The sequence below is a fragment of the Astyanax mexicanus genome, chromosome 4 (assembly GCF_023375975.1).
Source record: "Astyanax mexicanus isolate ESR-SI-001 chromosome 4, AstMex3_surface, whole genome shotgun sequence".
Classification (NCBI taxonomy): domain Eukaryota; kingdom Metazoa; phylum Chordata; class Actinopteri; order Characiformes; family Acestrorhamphidae; genus Astyanax; species Astyanax mexicanus.
The window spans coordinates 47,484,358-47,501,639 of NC_064411.1; the positions used below are offsets into that span (position 1 = coordinate 47,484,358).

The window sequence follows — 17,282 nt, forward strand, 5'->3', positions numbered from 1 at the left end:
TGCTCCCACCCCCCGTATATAATACGGTGGCACAGCGTCACCTCCTCATTCAAAACCTTCTTCTCGCTTCACTCCAGAAGCCTCCACACACACACTCTCTCTTCTACAGGCCGCCTAAGCTAAACAGTCCACAGACGGAGTTAATACCTCCGTCGCCGGGCGCTTAGCGACTTTGAAGAGAAAGAGGATTTATTTAGGTCTTCACCATAGACCGAATATTTTCCTGTTTAGTCGGGTTGTCTCCAAACGACGGCTAAACGAACTAGCTACGCTAACGAGCCAAGCTAAGCTAAACACCAAATTAGCTTTAGCGCTGCGGCTAGTTATTAGCTCCCTGTGCTAACGGTGAAATAGATTGGCCACCACGCCGTCGTCCCCCGAATAGCGCAGTTTAGCACAAATTAGCACACCAGCTAATTGTTTGCAGCAATGCAGGCAGTGCCGAGTGGGGATAGTGAACCCGCACGGTCGTGTCCCTGCGGTAATAAAATATCTAGCAGGGACACGCACCACATATGCGCCGCTTGCCTCGGGCTGCGACACGCCCAGGCAGCGCTGAAAGATCCCGGTTCGTGTGATCACTGCGCGCGGTTCACTGTCAAAAGCCTACGCCGCAGGCTGGCACGCCAAGTCAGCCTGTCGAGCGGGGACCCGCTCATATCAGGCGATGCGAATCCGCCCAGTACACAGCAGGTCGCCATGCCCGCTGCATCATCCACTCCCGCGGGGTTAAGCTGGGGTGACCAGCTAGACACCCTCGCCCCCCTCCCCACTCTGCTGGACGCAGAAGAGGATGAGCTGGAGGGAGAAGAGGATGATTTGGACGCCGGATCCGAATTTCTCATCTCTGACGAGGATGATGAATTCAGTGATTCCCCGTTCCTCCCCTCCGCCCAGATGGCTACACTCCCATGTGCCATGGAGCTCACTGATGAATCGGGAGAGACACCACCCTCTCAGTTTCTGAATGTGGACCTCCAGGATGTGCTCAAGCGTGCAGCTGAAAAGCTGAACATCCCGTGGCCGGCCGTGCTAGCGGAGACCGCTAAGTCACGCTACGAGGGAAAGAGATTGCCTAGGGCGAAGCGGGCAGCGAGACAGCTACTCCCCATATTTCCAGAGCTTATGGAGGAGTTAGCTACATGCTGGAAGGAGAAGCCCTTTACGGGAAAAACTCCTATCCAAGGAGCATCTGCTCTTGATCTGGAGGGTATGGAGAAAGAAGGCCTTCTTCGCATGCCTCCCATGGAGCCCCTGGTAGCAGCACACCTGCACCCCAGCCGCTCAGCAGTCTCCAGCCCCACGCTGCCCTCCAAAGCAGACCGCTTTCAGTCCAGCATGACCGATCGGGCTTATAAAGCGGTCGCCCTGTCTGTGAGAGCCCTTAACGCCATCTCCATGCTTACAGCCTACCAGGCTGAGCTGCAGGACGACACGTCAGCCACGCCAGGCTCACCTCAGTGGGAGGAGATTTGTGTGATTACGGATCTCTCCCTCCGTCTTCAGAGATGTGCGGTCCAAGCGGCAGGCAAAGCCTTGGCCACTATGGTTGTCCAGGAGAGAGGCAGGTGGCTGAACTTAGCGAATCTCTCAGACAGGGAGAAAGAGGCCATTCTGGATGCACCAGTTGTGCCCGGGGGCATCTTCGGCTCCGCTCTCGCACTGATGCAGAAGCGGTGCGAAGAAAAGAAAAGGGATGATGAAGCGCTCCAGCTGTGCCTACCCAGGAAATCACAGCCTGGCCCCTCACCGCCCCCTCGCTCTACTTTCACGCAGGCGGCGGCCCGTCCGACTGTCAGCTTTCGCATCCCCAAACGGCCGAAACCCCAGATGGACAAGCCGGGTCAAAGCGGAAGCGCTGAGAGTAAGGCTGCTTGGTCTAGGAAGCCCCAGCCACCCCCACAAGCTGCCCAGCCGCCCTCCAACCCACCTACGGGGATAGTGAGGAGGCAGAAGAAGTCAGCCTGATGGGTATCTGGCGCCAGGAGGGAGCCAATCTACCCCCCGTTTAGCTGGCTCCCCTCCCCAATGTTCAGGCGGAACGCAGTTCCAGCGCTCCCGTATGTTCCGTGTGCCAAACATGCCCAGTTCGCACACCAAGCACACCCTCACTCATTGTAGCAGTGATGTGTTAAATAAAGCGAAGTGTTTGTGTTTTATGCTTGTCATATGTTATGAGTCAAAATAAAACACAAAATGTTGCAAAACATAAAATGCTTAGAACAAAAGCTTCAGAAAGTTTCCCTGCTTTCTGGGCTAGAAAGCATCACACACGCTATCCTGACGCGGCCGTGTCGCGCATGCGCAGTGGACGGCAGTTGCAGTTGCACTCCGTTTCCGCTAGAGGGCGCGAACGCCCCATAGCTGAACAACGGGAGCACATGCGTCTTATCTCGCGAGGTGCTCAGAGCAAAGCGAAATGTCTGCAGGCTGCAGTTCGACATTCGGCCTCCCCGTTTCAGGGGTCTTGTTCATTCTCCAGCCCCAGGGGACTCGGCTCACATTCTTTAGGGGGAAATTTCCCAATTACTGAAGGAAAGAGCAATGAGAGTAGCATCACCCAGACAAGTTCGGGGCATGTTCTACTCCCGGTTCTTACTAGTGAGACCTATTTTGCATTTACATGCTCTAAACAATCATTTACGGACACGCACGTTCAAAATGATAGTTTATTTAGCTCTGCTGAAGCTTATATTCCCACCTTTGGGCATGATGGCCTCAGCTATAGACGGTGTCCCTCTGGACCGATGGTTCATGAGGGAGTTTCGGCGCTGAGTGGCCTCGCTCAGGTTGGACCAGTTACGTCACATGCGCTAGAAAGTGAAAATCACCCGAACGGCGCTGATGGCTTTGTGTCAGTGGAAGCGCGAGCGCTTCCTAACACAGGGTGTCCCTATGCGCACAGTGCATGCCAGACAAGTAGTGACAACAGATTTGTCTGTTTGGGGGGGCATGCACGAAGAGAGGACAGTGGATGGCAGGTGGAATCACCGGCAGCTATATATGCACATAAACTGTCCGTAGATGCTGGCGGTTCAGCTAACACTCAGACTTTTTCTCCCTGTTCTAAAGAGATGCCGCGTTCTCGTGAGGACAGAGAGTACGGCAGCAGCGGTGTATGTCAGTCGCCAGGCAGGGCTGCGTTCCCATCCGGTACGCACGCTGGCACGCAGACTGATTTTATGGAGCAGTGTCTAACAGATTTCGTAGCGTTACGGGAGAGTAACGCTGGATCTGTTTGCGTCACTAGTGAATGCGTAGTGCCCTCTGTTTTACTCGCCGCACAATCGGAGTGCCACTCTGGGGGTCGGCGCTTATCCACGCGAATGGATGCGCACACTGTTTTACACGTGCCCACTGATAACGTTAATCTCCCCAACTCTAGCCAGAGTAAGAGAGAGAGGTCTGACTGTAGTCTTAGGGGTTCCACATGGGCTGGACAAGCATTGGCTGACGGCAGTCACGCAGCTTCTCCAGGGCAACCACTGGCCCCTCCCACTGCGCAGGTATCTACTGACTTAGGCAGGGGGGGGGATGTTTCATCCACACCCGGAGCGCCTAGTCCTTTAGGTCTGACCCGTGAGTGGTTTAACTTAAGTGCAACAGGCTTACCGCCTAATGTTATTAAAACCATTCAGAGTGCGAGGGCCCCCTCCACTAGGTCCCTCTATGGATACAAGTGGGGGGTGTTTGAACAGTGGTGTTCAGATAAACTTGAAACTCCGTTTCAATGTTCTGTGGGGATTATACTGTCTTTCCTCCAAGACCTGATTGATAAAGGCAGGTCTTTCTCCACAGTTAAGGTTTACCTCGCAGCTATTGCTTCGTGCCATGTGGGATTTGAAGGGAAAACAGTGGGACAGCATCCTTTAGTGTGCCGCTTTATGAAGGGGGCACGGCGGTTGCTACCAGTCTCCAAACCCTTGTCTCCATCTTGGGATTTGTCATTGGTGCTTGAAGCCTTGTCGGCAGCACCTTTTGAACCTCTGGACCAGGTAGACTTTAAGATCCTGTCTTTTAAGACAGCACTCTTGTTAGCCTTGGCCTCAGCTAAACGCGTGAGTGAGATACATGCATTTTCTGTGCACTCCTCATGTATGCAGTTTTCGCAGGGGGATACAAAGATATGTTTGCGTCCAAACCCTGTTTTTATTCCCAAAGTCATTCAGCCCTTTGGAGCTGCAGGCATTTTATCCACCGCCTTTTACCTCACATAACCAGCAGCGGTTAAATGCACTATGTCCTGTGCGAGCGCTGCGTATCTATGTGGATAAATCTAAAAGCTTTAGGAAGAGTGATCAGCTTTTCGTATCTTGGGCTAAGCCGTACACAGGGAGAGCTATTACTAAACAAAGACTATCGCACTGGATTTCAGAAGCGATCGCTTTGGCATACACCAGTAAGGGGCTAGCAGTCCCGCCTGGCATCCGGGCACACTCCACGAGAGGCATAGCGACCTCATGGACGGTCTTTAGTGGCCTTTCTATTCAGGAGGTGTGTGCAGCGGCGAGCTGGTCCTCGCCTCATACGTTCACCAGATTTTATAAACTGGACATAACAGCACCTACTATAGCACATGCGGTGCTGAGCGCCGGCTCGGGGAACACTCAGTCTCCACTGTGAGGCTTAGCTGGTTGACAGTGTGTTCAGGCAGGCTTGTCTGACAATACGGGAGTTAGGATATCCCATAGTGAGACACCGAAACGAATGCTTGAAAGAGAACTTTAGGTTACTTGCGTAACCCCGGTTCTCTGATAGCATGAGTGAGGTGTCTCACCAGACCACCCTCCTTGCAGCGTGAAGCGAGGAAGAGGTGTGCCTGTTTTTTGAATGAGGAGATGACGCTGTGCCACCGTATTATATACGGGGGGTGGGAGCACGAGCGTCACAGCTGTCAGCCAGCCTCATTGGCTGGCGTAGTGGAATAGAGCTTCTGAGGCATACGCGGAAGGGGCGTATCCCATAGTGAGACACCTCACTCATGCTATCAGAGAACCGGGGTTACGCAAGTAACCTAAAGTTTTTCTTTAGAACACATGTGGAATGAATGAATATTACCCAACAATATAAATGAATGAATCTTACAAAGTGGCAGATTGTGAGCAGTAAAGTTATTATTTTTTTATAACAGGGAATAGAATCATAAGTTTTGCAGCTTGTCAGTAAAAGGTAGTTTCGGTAGGTAAACATACATATAGAAAAATATTACATATTGTACCTAAAAATTAGTTTTGCAGTTTTTTTTATTGTGATTCCGGCAAAAGAAGCCATTATAATAAGCGCATAGCTGTGAACAATTTCAATGTTTTTAAACTTTTAACATGATTAAAAAGTAGACATATTGGAGATTGAGTAAGAAGAGGTGTTTTGTTTCTGAGAGATGAGTGCTTTATTATAAATCTGTGTAATAGATGATTAAGCACGCTGTATCTTCTGATTTACAGTATGAATTGCAATGACCGCTGATGCAGCAGATTCAGAAGCCAGGCAGAATCAGAGTCAGAACCAGCAGCCCAAATCACCCAGAGAGCTTCCCCCACACAGCACACCACACGTGCCTTCTGCAGGAGCACAAACCAACCCAGCCACACAACACCAGGTGAGACTGCTCAACATGAGCATGAACATGAACATGTACTTAGAATTAGAAATACACTTTAGCGCCAATAGAACAGAAACTGTCTTCCGTTTGGAATTGTTTAGGAACCTTCAAGAAAGAGTAAGGTACTTTAAGGAACATTTTCAATTTGTTCTAATGTAAACAACTGCAAAAATCAATTTGTTTCCAATTAAATTACCATTAATTCTTGTAATCAAATCACACCTACTAATTTGACTCCTTTGAAGCTGGTAACTGGGATTTATACAGTATTGAAAGCATCGAACGCGAACAAAGAACCAAATCGTTTGTGACGATGTAGTATTAAAAAAAGCATTGAATGTTTGGTGCATCATGCATCTCTTGTGCATACAGAGTAGAATAATAGCAAAATTAATAAAAAATCTGCCAAAAATTGTGGCCAAATGTTTTATTGATTAAATGTTTTTATTTGGGTGCACCACTAATTAACAGAATCATGAAAATGAATATATGAAAATGAATATATGCATTAAAATAGTAGTTAAGAAAAAAGGCTCTAAACTGTATTAGAAAGCTGATAAAATGCTTAAACATTTAATTTTAACATGAAGTTACTGCATATAAAACTAATCTACAATATTCACAAATTTAAAATGTCCTTCGTGTAGGGGTGGGTGATTATGGCCCTAACTTATATCACGATATTTCAGGGTATTTGTGTGATAACAATATTCTTGGCAACATTTTTTAATGTCAGTAAAGTTAAATATTAAAGCTGTATTTAGTATAAATATTAGGTATAAATATAAAGAGTTCCATATATTCATTAGAAACAAACAAACAAAAAGTATATAAATAAGTATACAAGTATAATAGGTAACTAAATAAAAATGGAATAAAAATAAAGTAATGTCAACAAAAATCTGTACTGTAAAACTAAAGAACAGCATATTTTTTTGCAAATAAACTGCAAACAAACAGTTAAAAATGTAAATACAGAAAATAGCAAAAAACAAAATAGAAAACCATAATTTATAAATGTTAAGTATAAATATTAAGAGTTTCATATATTCCAAAAATCTGCTGTAAAACTAAAGTGCTGCATATTTATTGCATATAAACTTTAAACAAACAGTTAAATGTAAATACGGTAAATAGCAAAACAAATACAAAATGGACTGCTTTCAAGAATATAATTTTTTTTTATTGTCAGAATTGTTGGAGATGTTATTGCATACAATACGATATGGCACACCTCTACTTGAGTGTGTTTATTATAATAACTCACTTTCTTGCAGTAAATACAGGGTTCTTGGCACAGAATTTGGAGTATTGAAGGAGGTGCGCCACGAAAAGTCCCGGAGTAGAGAAACTTGGAACGTGTTCTAAAACTGTGCAGAATAACGGGGGTTTCCAGCTGATACAGCGACAACTGATTAAACATACATCTCTGTTTATTAAACATTGAGGATTAACTAATAAACTGAAACTGAAATAACAGAAAAAAGTTCAACATTTAACATGAAGTGATTCTTAAACCCATCCCTGTCATTAATAACAGCTAAATGTATCTATTATGTACACTTTTGCACTTTTGTTGTGTTAATTTACTCTTTAAGCTCTAGCAGAGTGAGGAAGCACCTGCTAAAACAGGAATCACATTCTGGAATTTGGTTGATATGCTACTTTAAATTCCCTAGCGAGCGCGTGATCCTGGCTAAAACTGTGAAGCACTGAAAATAACCCTGTTGCTACAGAGCTGGACAGAATACAGTCCCATCATACAACAGCAGTTTAAAACATTTAACCATTCGGTAACACTTTTATTACTAAATTATTAACTAATGATTAATAACTATTATTTTTAATCACATTTTAAGAAACAAAAAAGTTGTTAACATATTTTTTAAAGACTAATAAACACATTGGCAACATTAACTTGAATTAATAAACGTGTCAGGTTTAAAATTCTAATTACTAGTGATTTATTAGTGTTCAAATTCTGATGAGCTAATGATTTGTTATAATTTCTCTATATAAATATAATATAAATATAAATATAATTGCTGATAACTCATTTTCATGTGTAAAAAAAATATGGTGATATTCAAATTCTGATGAACTAATGCTTTGTTCATCATTTGATCTACTTATCATTAGTTAAAAGTATAATTATGAAAATTATTATACAGTGTTACCAACCATTCATTTAACAATTATTCATGTTTATATTTTACTATGGATACTAAGAGAAATAATGACTCTATGCAGTAAGGGTACATTAATTAACAGTAGTTTCTACAGAATGTCTTAACTAACTTATTTTATTTGACACTTGTTAAGACAACATTTATCATTACAACATAATATCATTACAACCTTTTTTTAACTAATTCATTATCAATCCATTATTACATACAATATTTGTAATAGTTAAATGTAGTAATGTTTAATAAAAAGATGAATAGAATGATCTACAGTATATTAGAACTTTGATGGGCTGGATTAATAAGGCAGTTTTAGTGAATTGGGTTGACCAGTTGTGCTTGAATTTAATCCCTCACAGAGGCACTGCTGCAGCTTCCTGATCTTCCTAGATTACCAACGCTATAAATTACGTAACTTGATTTGCTAAATCCCTTTTGACCTTGATTTGGCACAACAAACGAGGGCACTTTCACTGAACCTGTAAAATGAAGCTGCACTGAGTATTTGGAATCTAGATAGACTGTAATCTATTGAGTCCAATTCATTTATAATTATTGTTCTGATTGCGAAAGGTACAGGATTATAAATCCTGGCCAGAGATGTATAGTTATGAACTAGTTCACTACTGTATTTAAGTACTAAAATGCTGTATCTATATCTACTGGAATATTATTTTTCTCCTACTTCCACTTTTATTTACTACATATTATTCCTGAGTTTAATACTTTTACTCTGATATATTGTTTATGTGCTGCATCGTTACTTAGAATCAATTCAAACCCATTTCTAGTTATGTAGAAATCATTCCAAAACAAGACCTATAACTACTATAGGTTTACATAGGATCTCCAGTGGATTTTTCGCTTTACAGAGACTCTAAGGTTAGATCAGTGCTGAACTGCACATAGCAGAGCATTACACATGTTGTAAAGTGACACATGACATTGCAAAGACTGTTATTGGTGTAAAAATGTCCTTTTTAAAAAAAGTTTCTAACTTTGTCCGTATATAAATATATATATATAGAGCACTTGTAATTTAACTCTGTACTCAAGTCTGGGAATCTAGTATTTTATACATGTCTGATCATGGGTCATTTTATGTTCAGCAGTCCAAAGAATGTTAAAGCAGGAGTCCCTAAGAAATTTATTTTAAATGGATTAAATGCAATGTCTAATATTTAGTCATTAAAAAAAAGATTGGTATGGTAGGTTCATCAGAATATACAGAACAATTCCATCCAATAATATTTCTTGGACAATATCATATACTTATATTCACACAGTATTTTTTTTAGTAACCTACATTAAGAGAACTCTTAATGTTCCACATACTCTGTGCAATTACACATTTTTACCAGAGAGGTCTCCAAATCCCTAAAACTATCAGACTGTTGCTTTAAAAAAATGTTTTAATATTGTATTAAACCAAAATTGTTCTGTCTCTTCAGCAGAGTGTAGAAGCGGACTACACCTCCCAGAAGTCTCTGAACAGCAGGCTCTCCAGTACCCCTCTAGGCAGCACCCACAAGCTGAAGAACATGCAGTGCAGGATCACCCTGTTAGACGGCTCCGACTACACCTGCACAGTGGAGGTGAGGAGGGTGGGGAAGCTTCTGATGAGTAGGACTACACTAAGTGCAGCTAATATGAGCTAATAATATGTCAGTGTCAGTCAAACACTAAATAACATGAAGAGTGTATTAAAGTATACACGTTCAATAACAATATGCTTATTATTATTATTTTTTTTTTTTTTAATGAGCATGCGTGTTTTAGAATGTTAGGAGAGGATAAAAGAAAATGTAAATACTGTTAGGAAATAAATGTGAGGGAGATCAGTTCTGTGCTCTATGGTGTCTTTAAGAATTAGTGCCAAACAGTAGCTGATGGAAACCATGACTTTTTGGAAGATACAAATACTTAATACTTATTTTTTTTTTTTTATTAAATTATTTTAATTAAAAAAAACATCTTATTAGTTTCAGATATTTTCTGTGATTTCTTAACTCAACGAGCTTGAAAATGAGCTAATGAGTTTATTTAAGTGTAATTTATAGAATTTAACAGCTTTTTGAATAATATTTAGAACAAACGTAAAGAACTAGCACATTTGTATTAATCATTCTGCAAGATTTGTCTGAAATTCTAAAAGCAAGAAATGGAAACTTATTAAAAATGTCAATGGTATTATATTAAAACAATATGATGGCTCTAAAAGCTTGTTTTTTTACACTTTGCCACCAGGAAGTTTGTAAACCCTTTATATTTTTGGGATTTCTGCAAAAAATTGACCTGAAATATGATCAGAACTTCCATCTATTACCAAACATTAGATAAAGAAAAGCCAATTGAAGAACTTGCACAAACCATCTGAAAAATTATCCAACCGTTATACAATCCACAATACAAAATAATTTCTTATTGCTATTATGTTTTTGTGTCTTTTGTATTTTTATTTTTGCTTCTTTTTGGAATCTGATCACATTTACCATTTTGTTTCAAAATGCAGAAATAAATGTGAGGGAGATCAGTTCTGTGCTTTATGGCATCTTCAAGAATTAGTGAAAAAAAAAGCTTATGGAAGCCATGACTTTTTGGGGGGGAAATATATATATATATATTTTTTTATTAAAATATTTTTATTAAAAACATCGGTACCACTTTGAAATAAGACAACCTTTATAAAGGGTTTATAAATGCTTTACAATTAGTTTATAAATGGTGACTAATTAGGTTGTAAATGCCTTAAAATCATTAATAATCAGTTATAACACATACATAGAAAGGGCAACAATGACCTGTTGTTTGCCAAATTGTGAACCCACAGCCATCTATATTGTTGCCCTTTCTACATATGTGTTATAACTGATTATTAATGATTTTTAGGGCATTTGCAACCTAATTAGTCACCATTTATAAACTAATTGTAAACCATTTATAAACCCTTTATGAAGGTAGTCTTATTTTAAAGTGGTACCAAAACATCTCTTTAGTTTCAGATGTTTTCTCTGATTTCTTAACTCTTGAAGAGCTTGGGAATTAGCTAATGAGTTTATTTAAGTGTTCTGGGATTAAAAACACTCACCTCTGTAAATCTGTGACCCTGCTGCTCCAGATAATCTTTAAATTCAGGAGATAATCCCCCTCTCACTGTACCTCTTGATATCCTGCCCCAGCTGACTTTACAGCTTTTTGATGTAGGTTTTTTTCCTAGAAGTAGCTTCTGTGTAGCTGTGGTGCAGTCGGGGTTAAAAGGCGGGAACACTAAGCACTGCTGAGCTCGGATCTCCTCAGTGCCAGGCTGGATTTCAGCAGGAGATTACGGAGTGTTTGTGAGACTTTAGGAATTAGTGTTTTAGCTCTGGGAAGATGGCAGATATTTAATATTGTGGTTTAACTTCTGTGTTTAGCTTTAAACTGAGACTGTAAATAAATACTGATCTGACTGAAGGAGTGGTCAAAAGAAAAGTATTAAATCACAGGTGTGATTTCAGCTCTACATAAAGGCTCTTTCTGAGCTATAATGTAATTTATGATATGATACTGTATAGTAATCTCCCAGTTAATATATTTGTAAACAGAGTAGGAGTTCAGGGGTTGTTTTAGCCCTGCTGGTTTCACACAGTGCTGTAATGATGCTAGCTAATGTTTCTGGAGAACATCAGGTCCTATCTTAGTGAGCGAATGTTCAGGTTCTGTTAAATTTAACTTGCTGACCTCCAGTGACCTTATTTCAAAATGTACTGAAAACATATTGGTGAACACTGATTAACACTCATAATTGAGCTTCATTATTATAACTAATAGTACATTGGCCTGTGTAAATTTGAATAGACATGCACTGAAATGAACTTTGCGCTAGTTTTTTCATGGATTTACTTCAGCAGTGCTATTCCATATTCCATAATGTAGCTCAGAACTGCTAAATTAATCATGTATTAACCTCAGTAGTGCTGCTTAAATCTGTTTCAGCCTTTTCCCCATATTAGGCTGAAATATTTGGATGCCATCCATAATTTCTAATGGAAAACATTCTGAGTTTGTAAAGAGGCTCATTGCAGATTCCTCTGATGTCTGGATTATGAATAGTATTGTACTCTGCCTAGCCAAAAAAAAAAAATATCCACCTGGATTTAACTAAGTAAATGATATGGGGTTGATGCAGGTCTAGATTCAGCAACAGTATGTGGTCTAAAAGAATGAAGTCAGCTGACTACCTGAATATACTGAATATAGACCAGGTTATTCCATCAATGGATTTTGTTTCTTCCCTGATGAACACGGGCATATTCCAATATGACAATGTCAGGATTCATGGGGCTGGAATTGTGAAAGAGTGATTCAGGGAGCATGAGATCATCATTTACACACATGGATTGAGAGAGAGTTCACTACAGAGTCCAGATCTTAACCTCATTGAGAATCTTTGGGATGTGCTGGATGGAGAAGAGCTGCTTTGAGCAGTGGTCAGACTCTACCATCATCAATGCTGCTGCAAGATCTTGGTGAAAAATTAATGCAACAGTGGATTGTAATAAATCTTGTGACATTGCAGAAGCTTATTGAAACAATACACGACACAGTGAATGCATCAAAGCAATCAAAGCTAAAGGCAGTCCAACTAAATTGTAGAATATATCATACGCTGTAGACAGAAAAGGTCTTCCATGTTTCTAAGCCTGGATGAATACAAGTAGCCTAATCTGAAATTCAGCCCAGCTGAGGCTTTGTTTGGAGCCCCACTGTGTTTGCCCACTGTAACACTCTGATATCCCAAATTGTATCTGGCAGTTTTGTGCACAATCAGCTACATTGTCCCAGTTTCATGATTAGTGTTCTCTCCTGCAGTGCTACTAATTGGATTGCACAGAGTACTGCTCCATGCACAACATGTACCAAACCACACTGCTGGCCTCTTTTATTCTAGTGGCTTTGAGGATGCTTGGCCGGAGAACATGAAATAGAAGAAAACCTAGTGGGAGGGCTGATCAGGCCGCAAATTAACACTGCTGCATGTCAATCACAGCTTCAGCTGGAAGGATGTTGAGCCTGTAGCTGTGGAACTGTGTTCTCTGGAGTGATGGAACTCCATTCAATGCAATTAGAATGAGTTCCTGCAGCAAATTAAAGGACATTTTTTAAAAATACACCATTGCCTAATGCCCTCATACAGCTTACAAATTTGAGTTTCTTTGATTTAAAAACCTCTGGAATATAATCAAGAGGAAGATGGATGATCACAAGCCATCAAACCAAACTGAACTGCTTGATTATTTGCACCAGGAGTGGCATAATGTTATCCAAAAGCAGTGTGTAAGACTGGTGGAGGAGAACATGCCAAGATGCATGAAAACTGTGATTAAAAACCAGGGTTATTCCACCAAATATTGATTTCTGAACTCTTAAAACTTGTTGTGAACTTGTTTTTTTTTGTTATTTCAGACATTTCTCATTTTCTGCAAATAAATGCTCTAAATTACAATATTTTAATTTGGAATTTGGTAGAAATGTTGTTCATAGTTTACAGAATAAAACAACAATGTTCATTTTAGTCAAACATATGCCTATAAATAGAAAAATCAGAGAAACTGAAGTGGTCTCTTTATTTTTCGTATTTACTCTTTTATATCTATTCTGTATTTTCTCATCAGCAGAAGAAAGTCAAAGGCCAGGTCCTGTTTGATAAAGTGTGTGACCACCTCAATCTTCTTGAGAAGGATTACTTCGGCCTCACGTACCGCGATGCAGAAAACCAGAAGGTACAGACACAATGATTATTGTTTATTTTATTTTTTTTATATTTTAAGACAACTGGGACGTGCTTGGGCGTAAAATATAAATTATATGTCTATGGTTTCTTTACAGAACTGGTTGGATCCTGCTAAGGAGCTGAAGAAGCAAATCAGAAGTATGTTTTACAGATGATATGCTATACATATATCATAAGTTACATCACTCTTAGATCTTAATATGCCTCATGTGCCTTCCTGTGATACTGATCATGCTGAAAGTAGTAATCAGTGTGTTTATTTATGTGTCTCTGTATTAGATGGCCCCTGGAACTTTGGCTTCAATGTGAAGTTTTATCCTCCTGATCCAGCACAGCTCTCTGAGGATATCACCAGGTAAATTTCAGTAAAATATATATATATATATATATATATATATATATATATATATATATATATATATATATATATATATATATATATATATATTTATAGTTACAAATGCACTAATTTAAAATGCTTAGCGTGAAATTGTCATCTCTTCCAGTTATCAATAAATGATTGATAGTAAAGAACCTCAGTGATTGAGGGTTTAACACAGTGATGGGCACATTGCTAGTCTCATATTTAACTAAATACTTCCAAAGAACAGTGCCACTTATATAATTTAGCAGCTTTTTGAATATTGTTTAGAACAAATGGGAGGAACTAGCGCATTTGGATGAACAATTCTGCAAGATTTGCCTGAAACACATTAAAAATGTTAAAGGTATGTCAAAGGTATGACATCGAAGAAATATGATGGCTTTAAAACACTTTGCCACCAAGAAGTTTGTAAAAAAATATATATATATATATTATTTTTTTAGTATTTTAGCATAAATTTGACCTGGAATTTTATCAGAACTTCCACCTAATCTCAAATATTAGATCAAGAAAAGCAAATTAAACAACTTGCACAAAACATCTGGAAAATTATCCAACCGTTATACAATCTGCAATACACAATTATTGCTTATTGCTATTATATTGAATTTCTTTCATTTTAGCTTAAGAACTTTTGGTATCAAATTACTGTATATATTTTAAAGTTTTTAAAGTTTATTTTCCACATACATGGTGCTGTGACAATGCTCTGACAGCTGCACACTCACATTAAACAAGAAGGTCTATTTTGAAATAGAATATCTAGAATATAGTGATAATGAGAAGATGCTTTAATATAACATATAATAAATATTACATCAATTAAAAAAAGGGTGTTTGTATATGTGTGCCCTATGCTCTCAGTACATTCCGTTTGGCAGACGCTTTTGTCCAAAGCTACTTACAATAGTGAAGTACAAAAGTAATAGAAGTTAAATGTAAAAACATCTTTATATAGGGCCTAAATGAGGTCAAAGGGAAATAATGTGATAGAGGAGTGAAGGAGGGGAAGAAGGAAATGAGGTTAGAAGTAGTTAGTTAGTTAGAGATGTTAGGAGAGTAAGTGCTCTTTGAAGAGCTCTGTCTTCAGGAGTTTATTAAAGATAGTGAGAGATTCTCCTGATCTGGTAGTAGAAGGTAGTTAGTTAGAGGTGTTAGGAGAGTAAGTGCTCTTTGAAGAGCTCTGTCTTCAGGAGTTTATTAAAGATAGTGAGAGATTCTCCTGATCTGGTAGTAGAAGGTAGTTAGTTAGAGGTGTTAGGAGAGTAAGTGCTCTTTGAAGAGCTCTGTCTTCAAGAGTTTATTAAAGATAGTGAGAGATTCTCCTGATCTGGTAGTGGAAGGTAGTTTGTTCCACCTCCTTTTTTACCTGAAGTTACAGCCAAAGCATCAAAAAAGTGGAACCTGAAAGTTCTCACTCTCTCTCTCTCTCTCTCTCTCTCAGGTACTACCTGTGTCTGCAGCTAAGGGATGACGTAGTGTCTGGCCGGTTGCCATGCTCCTTTGCCACTCACTCTCTCCTGGGCTCCTACATCGCTCAGTCTGAGGTGGGAGACTACGACCCGGAGGAGCTGGGCAGCGATTACGTCAGCGACCTCCGTTTCGCCCCCAACCAGACCAAAGAACTGGAGGAGAAGGTCATGGACCTGCATCGCAACTACAAGTGAGTTTAACAGGAACATTATTACACACAGCATGGAGATGCATCAGTTCAAAGGTACCAGTTTAACTGCATAGTCTTTTATTTGTTATAGTCAATATAAATAATTTTAAATAATAATATTATAATATTTATTTTTTTAATCATGTGTCTTAAACAAATGTAAAAAAATATATAACTGCATTCGGCCCAGAAAGCTCATACTCAGTCCAGTAGACATATTCCATTCCTTTGTGATTGTGGTGAGCACAGAGCTTTTCACAGAGCCAGCACGTGAGCACTGTGCTTTGTGTGTTCAGCTGAAAGAATAACTGCCTCATTCATTTATTGATGAATGGATAAGTGCAACTGAATGATTACACAAAGCCACACTGAGGATTTCACTGCAGCCCGGTCTATCTACAGTCCACTGCTTTGTTCTGTGAGGAGTCTATAGTATCTTAATCACAAGTGAGGACTGTGTGAGTGTGAGTGTGCAGGAGCTTGACACTGTTAGTTTATGGAAGTACATCAAGATCATAAACCCCAATTTAATAAGAAATGTTTTATTTAGAAATACATTTCTTTTTATATATTTTTTTACATTGTAAATTTAATATTGAAGAGTATATTAAAGCTCTACAGAAACACACCTAGAATTATTTTAACAAAGAGGTTTTAAACAAACTAGAATATGTTTTATATTTTTGGTTCTTCTAAGTAGCACATTTATCTTTGAGGACAGATCTGCACACTCTTGGTGAGATTTTAATCTCAGTGTCTTCATGAGGGAGAGTAACCTGGATTAGTTTTCTAGAGTCTTAAAGGAGTTCCTAGAGGTGCTGAACAATAGTTGCTTCTTTTCCTTTACGCTGTGAAGCGACAGCTCATCCCAATTAAATCAGTTCATCAGATTTAGATCAGGGAATTAATGTGGAAGCCCTTAATTATTCTGATGTCATTAATATTTAACTACAATGTAGAAAAAAAATACTGCATGAAAAGGGGTGTTCAAATTTTTGACTGTATGTAAGTCATTATATTGAGAAATACATTCATTTTTTTAAAGATTTTTCCAGAAGTCTGTGGTCCAACGTTATGATATCAGTAATGCCCTCTGTGTATCAATATCTGGGAATAAAATGAATGCTATTTTTATATCTCTTGTAGCCTTTTTTAAATGTAAAATAATAACAGTGTGAATATGTTAAGTTGTAGCATGACTGATTGATTTACTGAATCATGATTTCATTTGCCTAATGGAACACTGCACACCCTGGGATGTGACCATTTTACATGCATACATTGCAGCAGCAGTACTGCAGAGATTTTCTGTGCAGTTAGCTGTATTTGTTGGAGATGTTTGGCATCTTACTGGTTCTAGTTTTTGTAGATGAACTGCTTGAGTTCTCACTCAGCTGTTTATTGGGTACCACTTTAAAATAAGACTACCTTTATAAAGGGTTTATAAATGGTTTACAATTAGTTTATTAATGGTTAATAATTAGGTTGTAAATGCCTTAAAATCATTAATAATCAGTTATAACACATATACGTAGAAAGAGCAACAATATAGACGGCTGTGGGTTCACTATTTGACAAACAGGTCATTGTTGCCCTTTCTACGTATGTGTTATAACTGATTATTAATGCTTTTAAGACATTTACAACCTAATTAGTAACCATTAATAAACTAA

The 17,282-nt window shown here is 39.2% G+C and overlaps 1 protein-coding gene and 1 pseudogene across 14 annotated transcripts in view; both read left to right on the top strand.

The window, feature by feature from the left end:
- The window catches only part of epb41l3b (erythrocyte membrane protein band 4.1-like 3b), a 73,276-nt gene that overhangs the window by 29,008 nt on the left and 26,986 nt on the right, over window positions 1-17,282 (top strand). For 9 of the 14 annotated variants that reach the window (XM_049478838.1, XM_049478837.1, XM_049478845.1 and 6 more), the window contains exons 2-7: window positions 5,445-5,599; window positions 9,240-9,383; window positions 13,443-13,550; window positions 13,657-13,699; window positions 13,841-13,916; window positions 15,391-15,609. In XM_049478838.1, coding sequence (XP_049334795.1) covers window positions 5,456-5,599; window positions 9,240-9,383; window positions 13,443-13,550; window positions 13,657-13,699; window positions 13,841-13,916; window positions 15,391-15,609 — 734 coding nt within the window. In that variant the 5' untranslated portion in view covers window positions 5,445-5,455. The remainder of the gene's footprint in view (window positions 1-5,444; window positions 5,600-9,239; window positions 9,384-13,442; window positions 13,551-13,656; window positions 13,700-13,840; window positions 13,917-15,390; window positions 15,610-17,282) is intronic. The other 5 variants (XM_049478839.1, XM_049478844.1, XM_049478847.1 and 2 more) reach the window with 4 other exon arrangements.
- Window positions 2,504-4,815, top strand: LOC125801715 (uncharacterized; annotated as a pseudogene).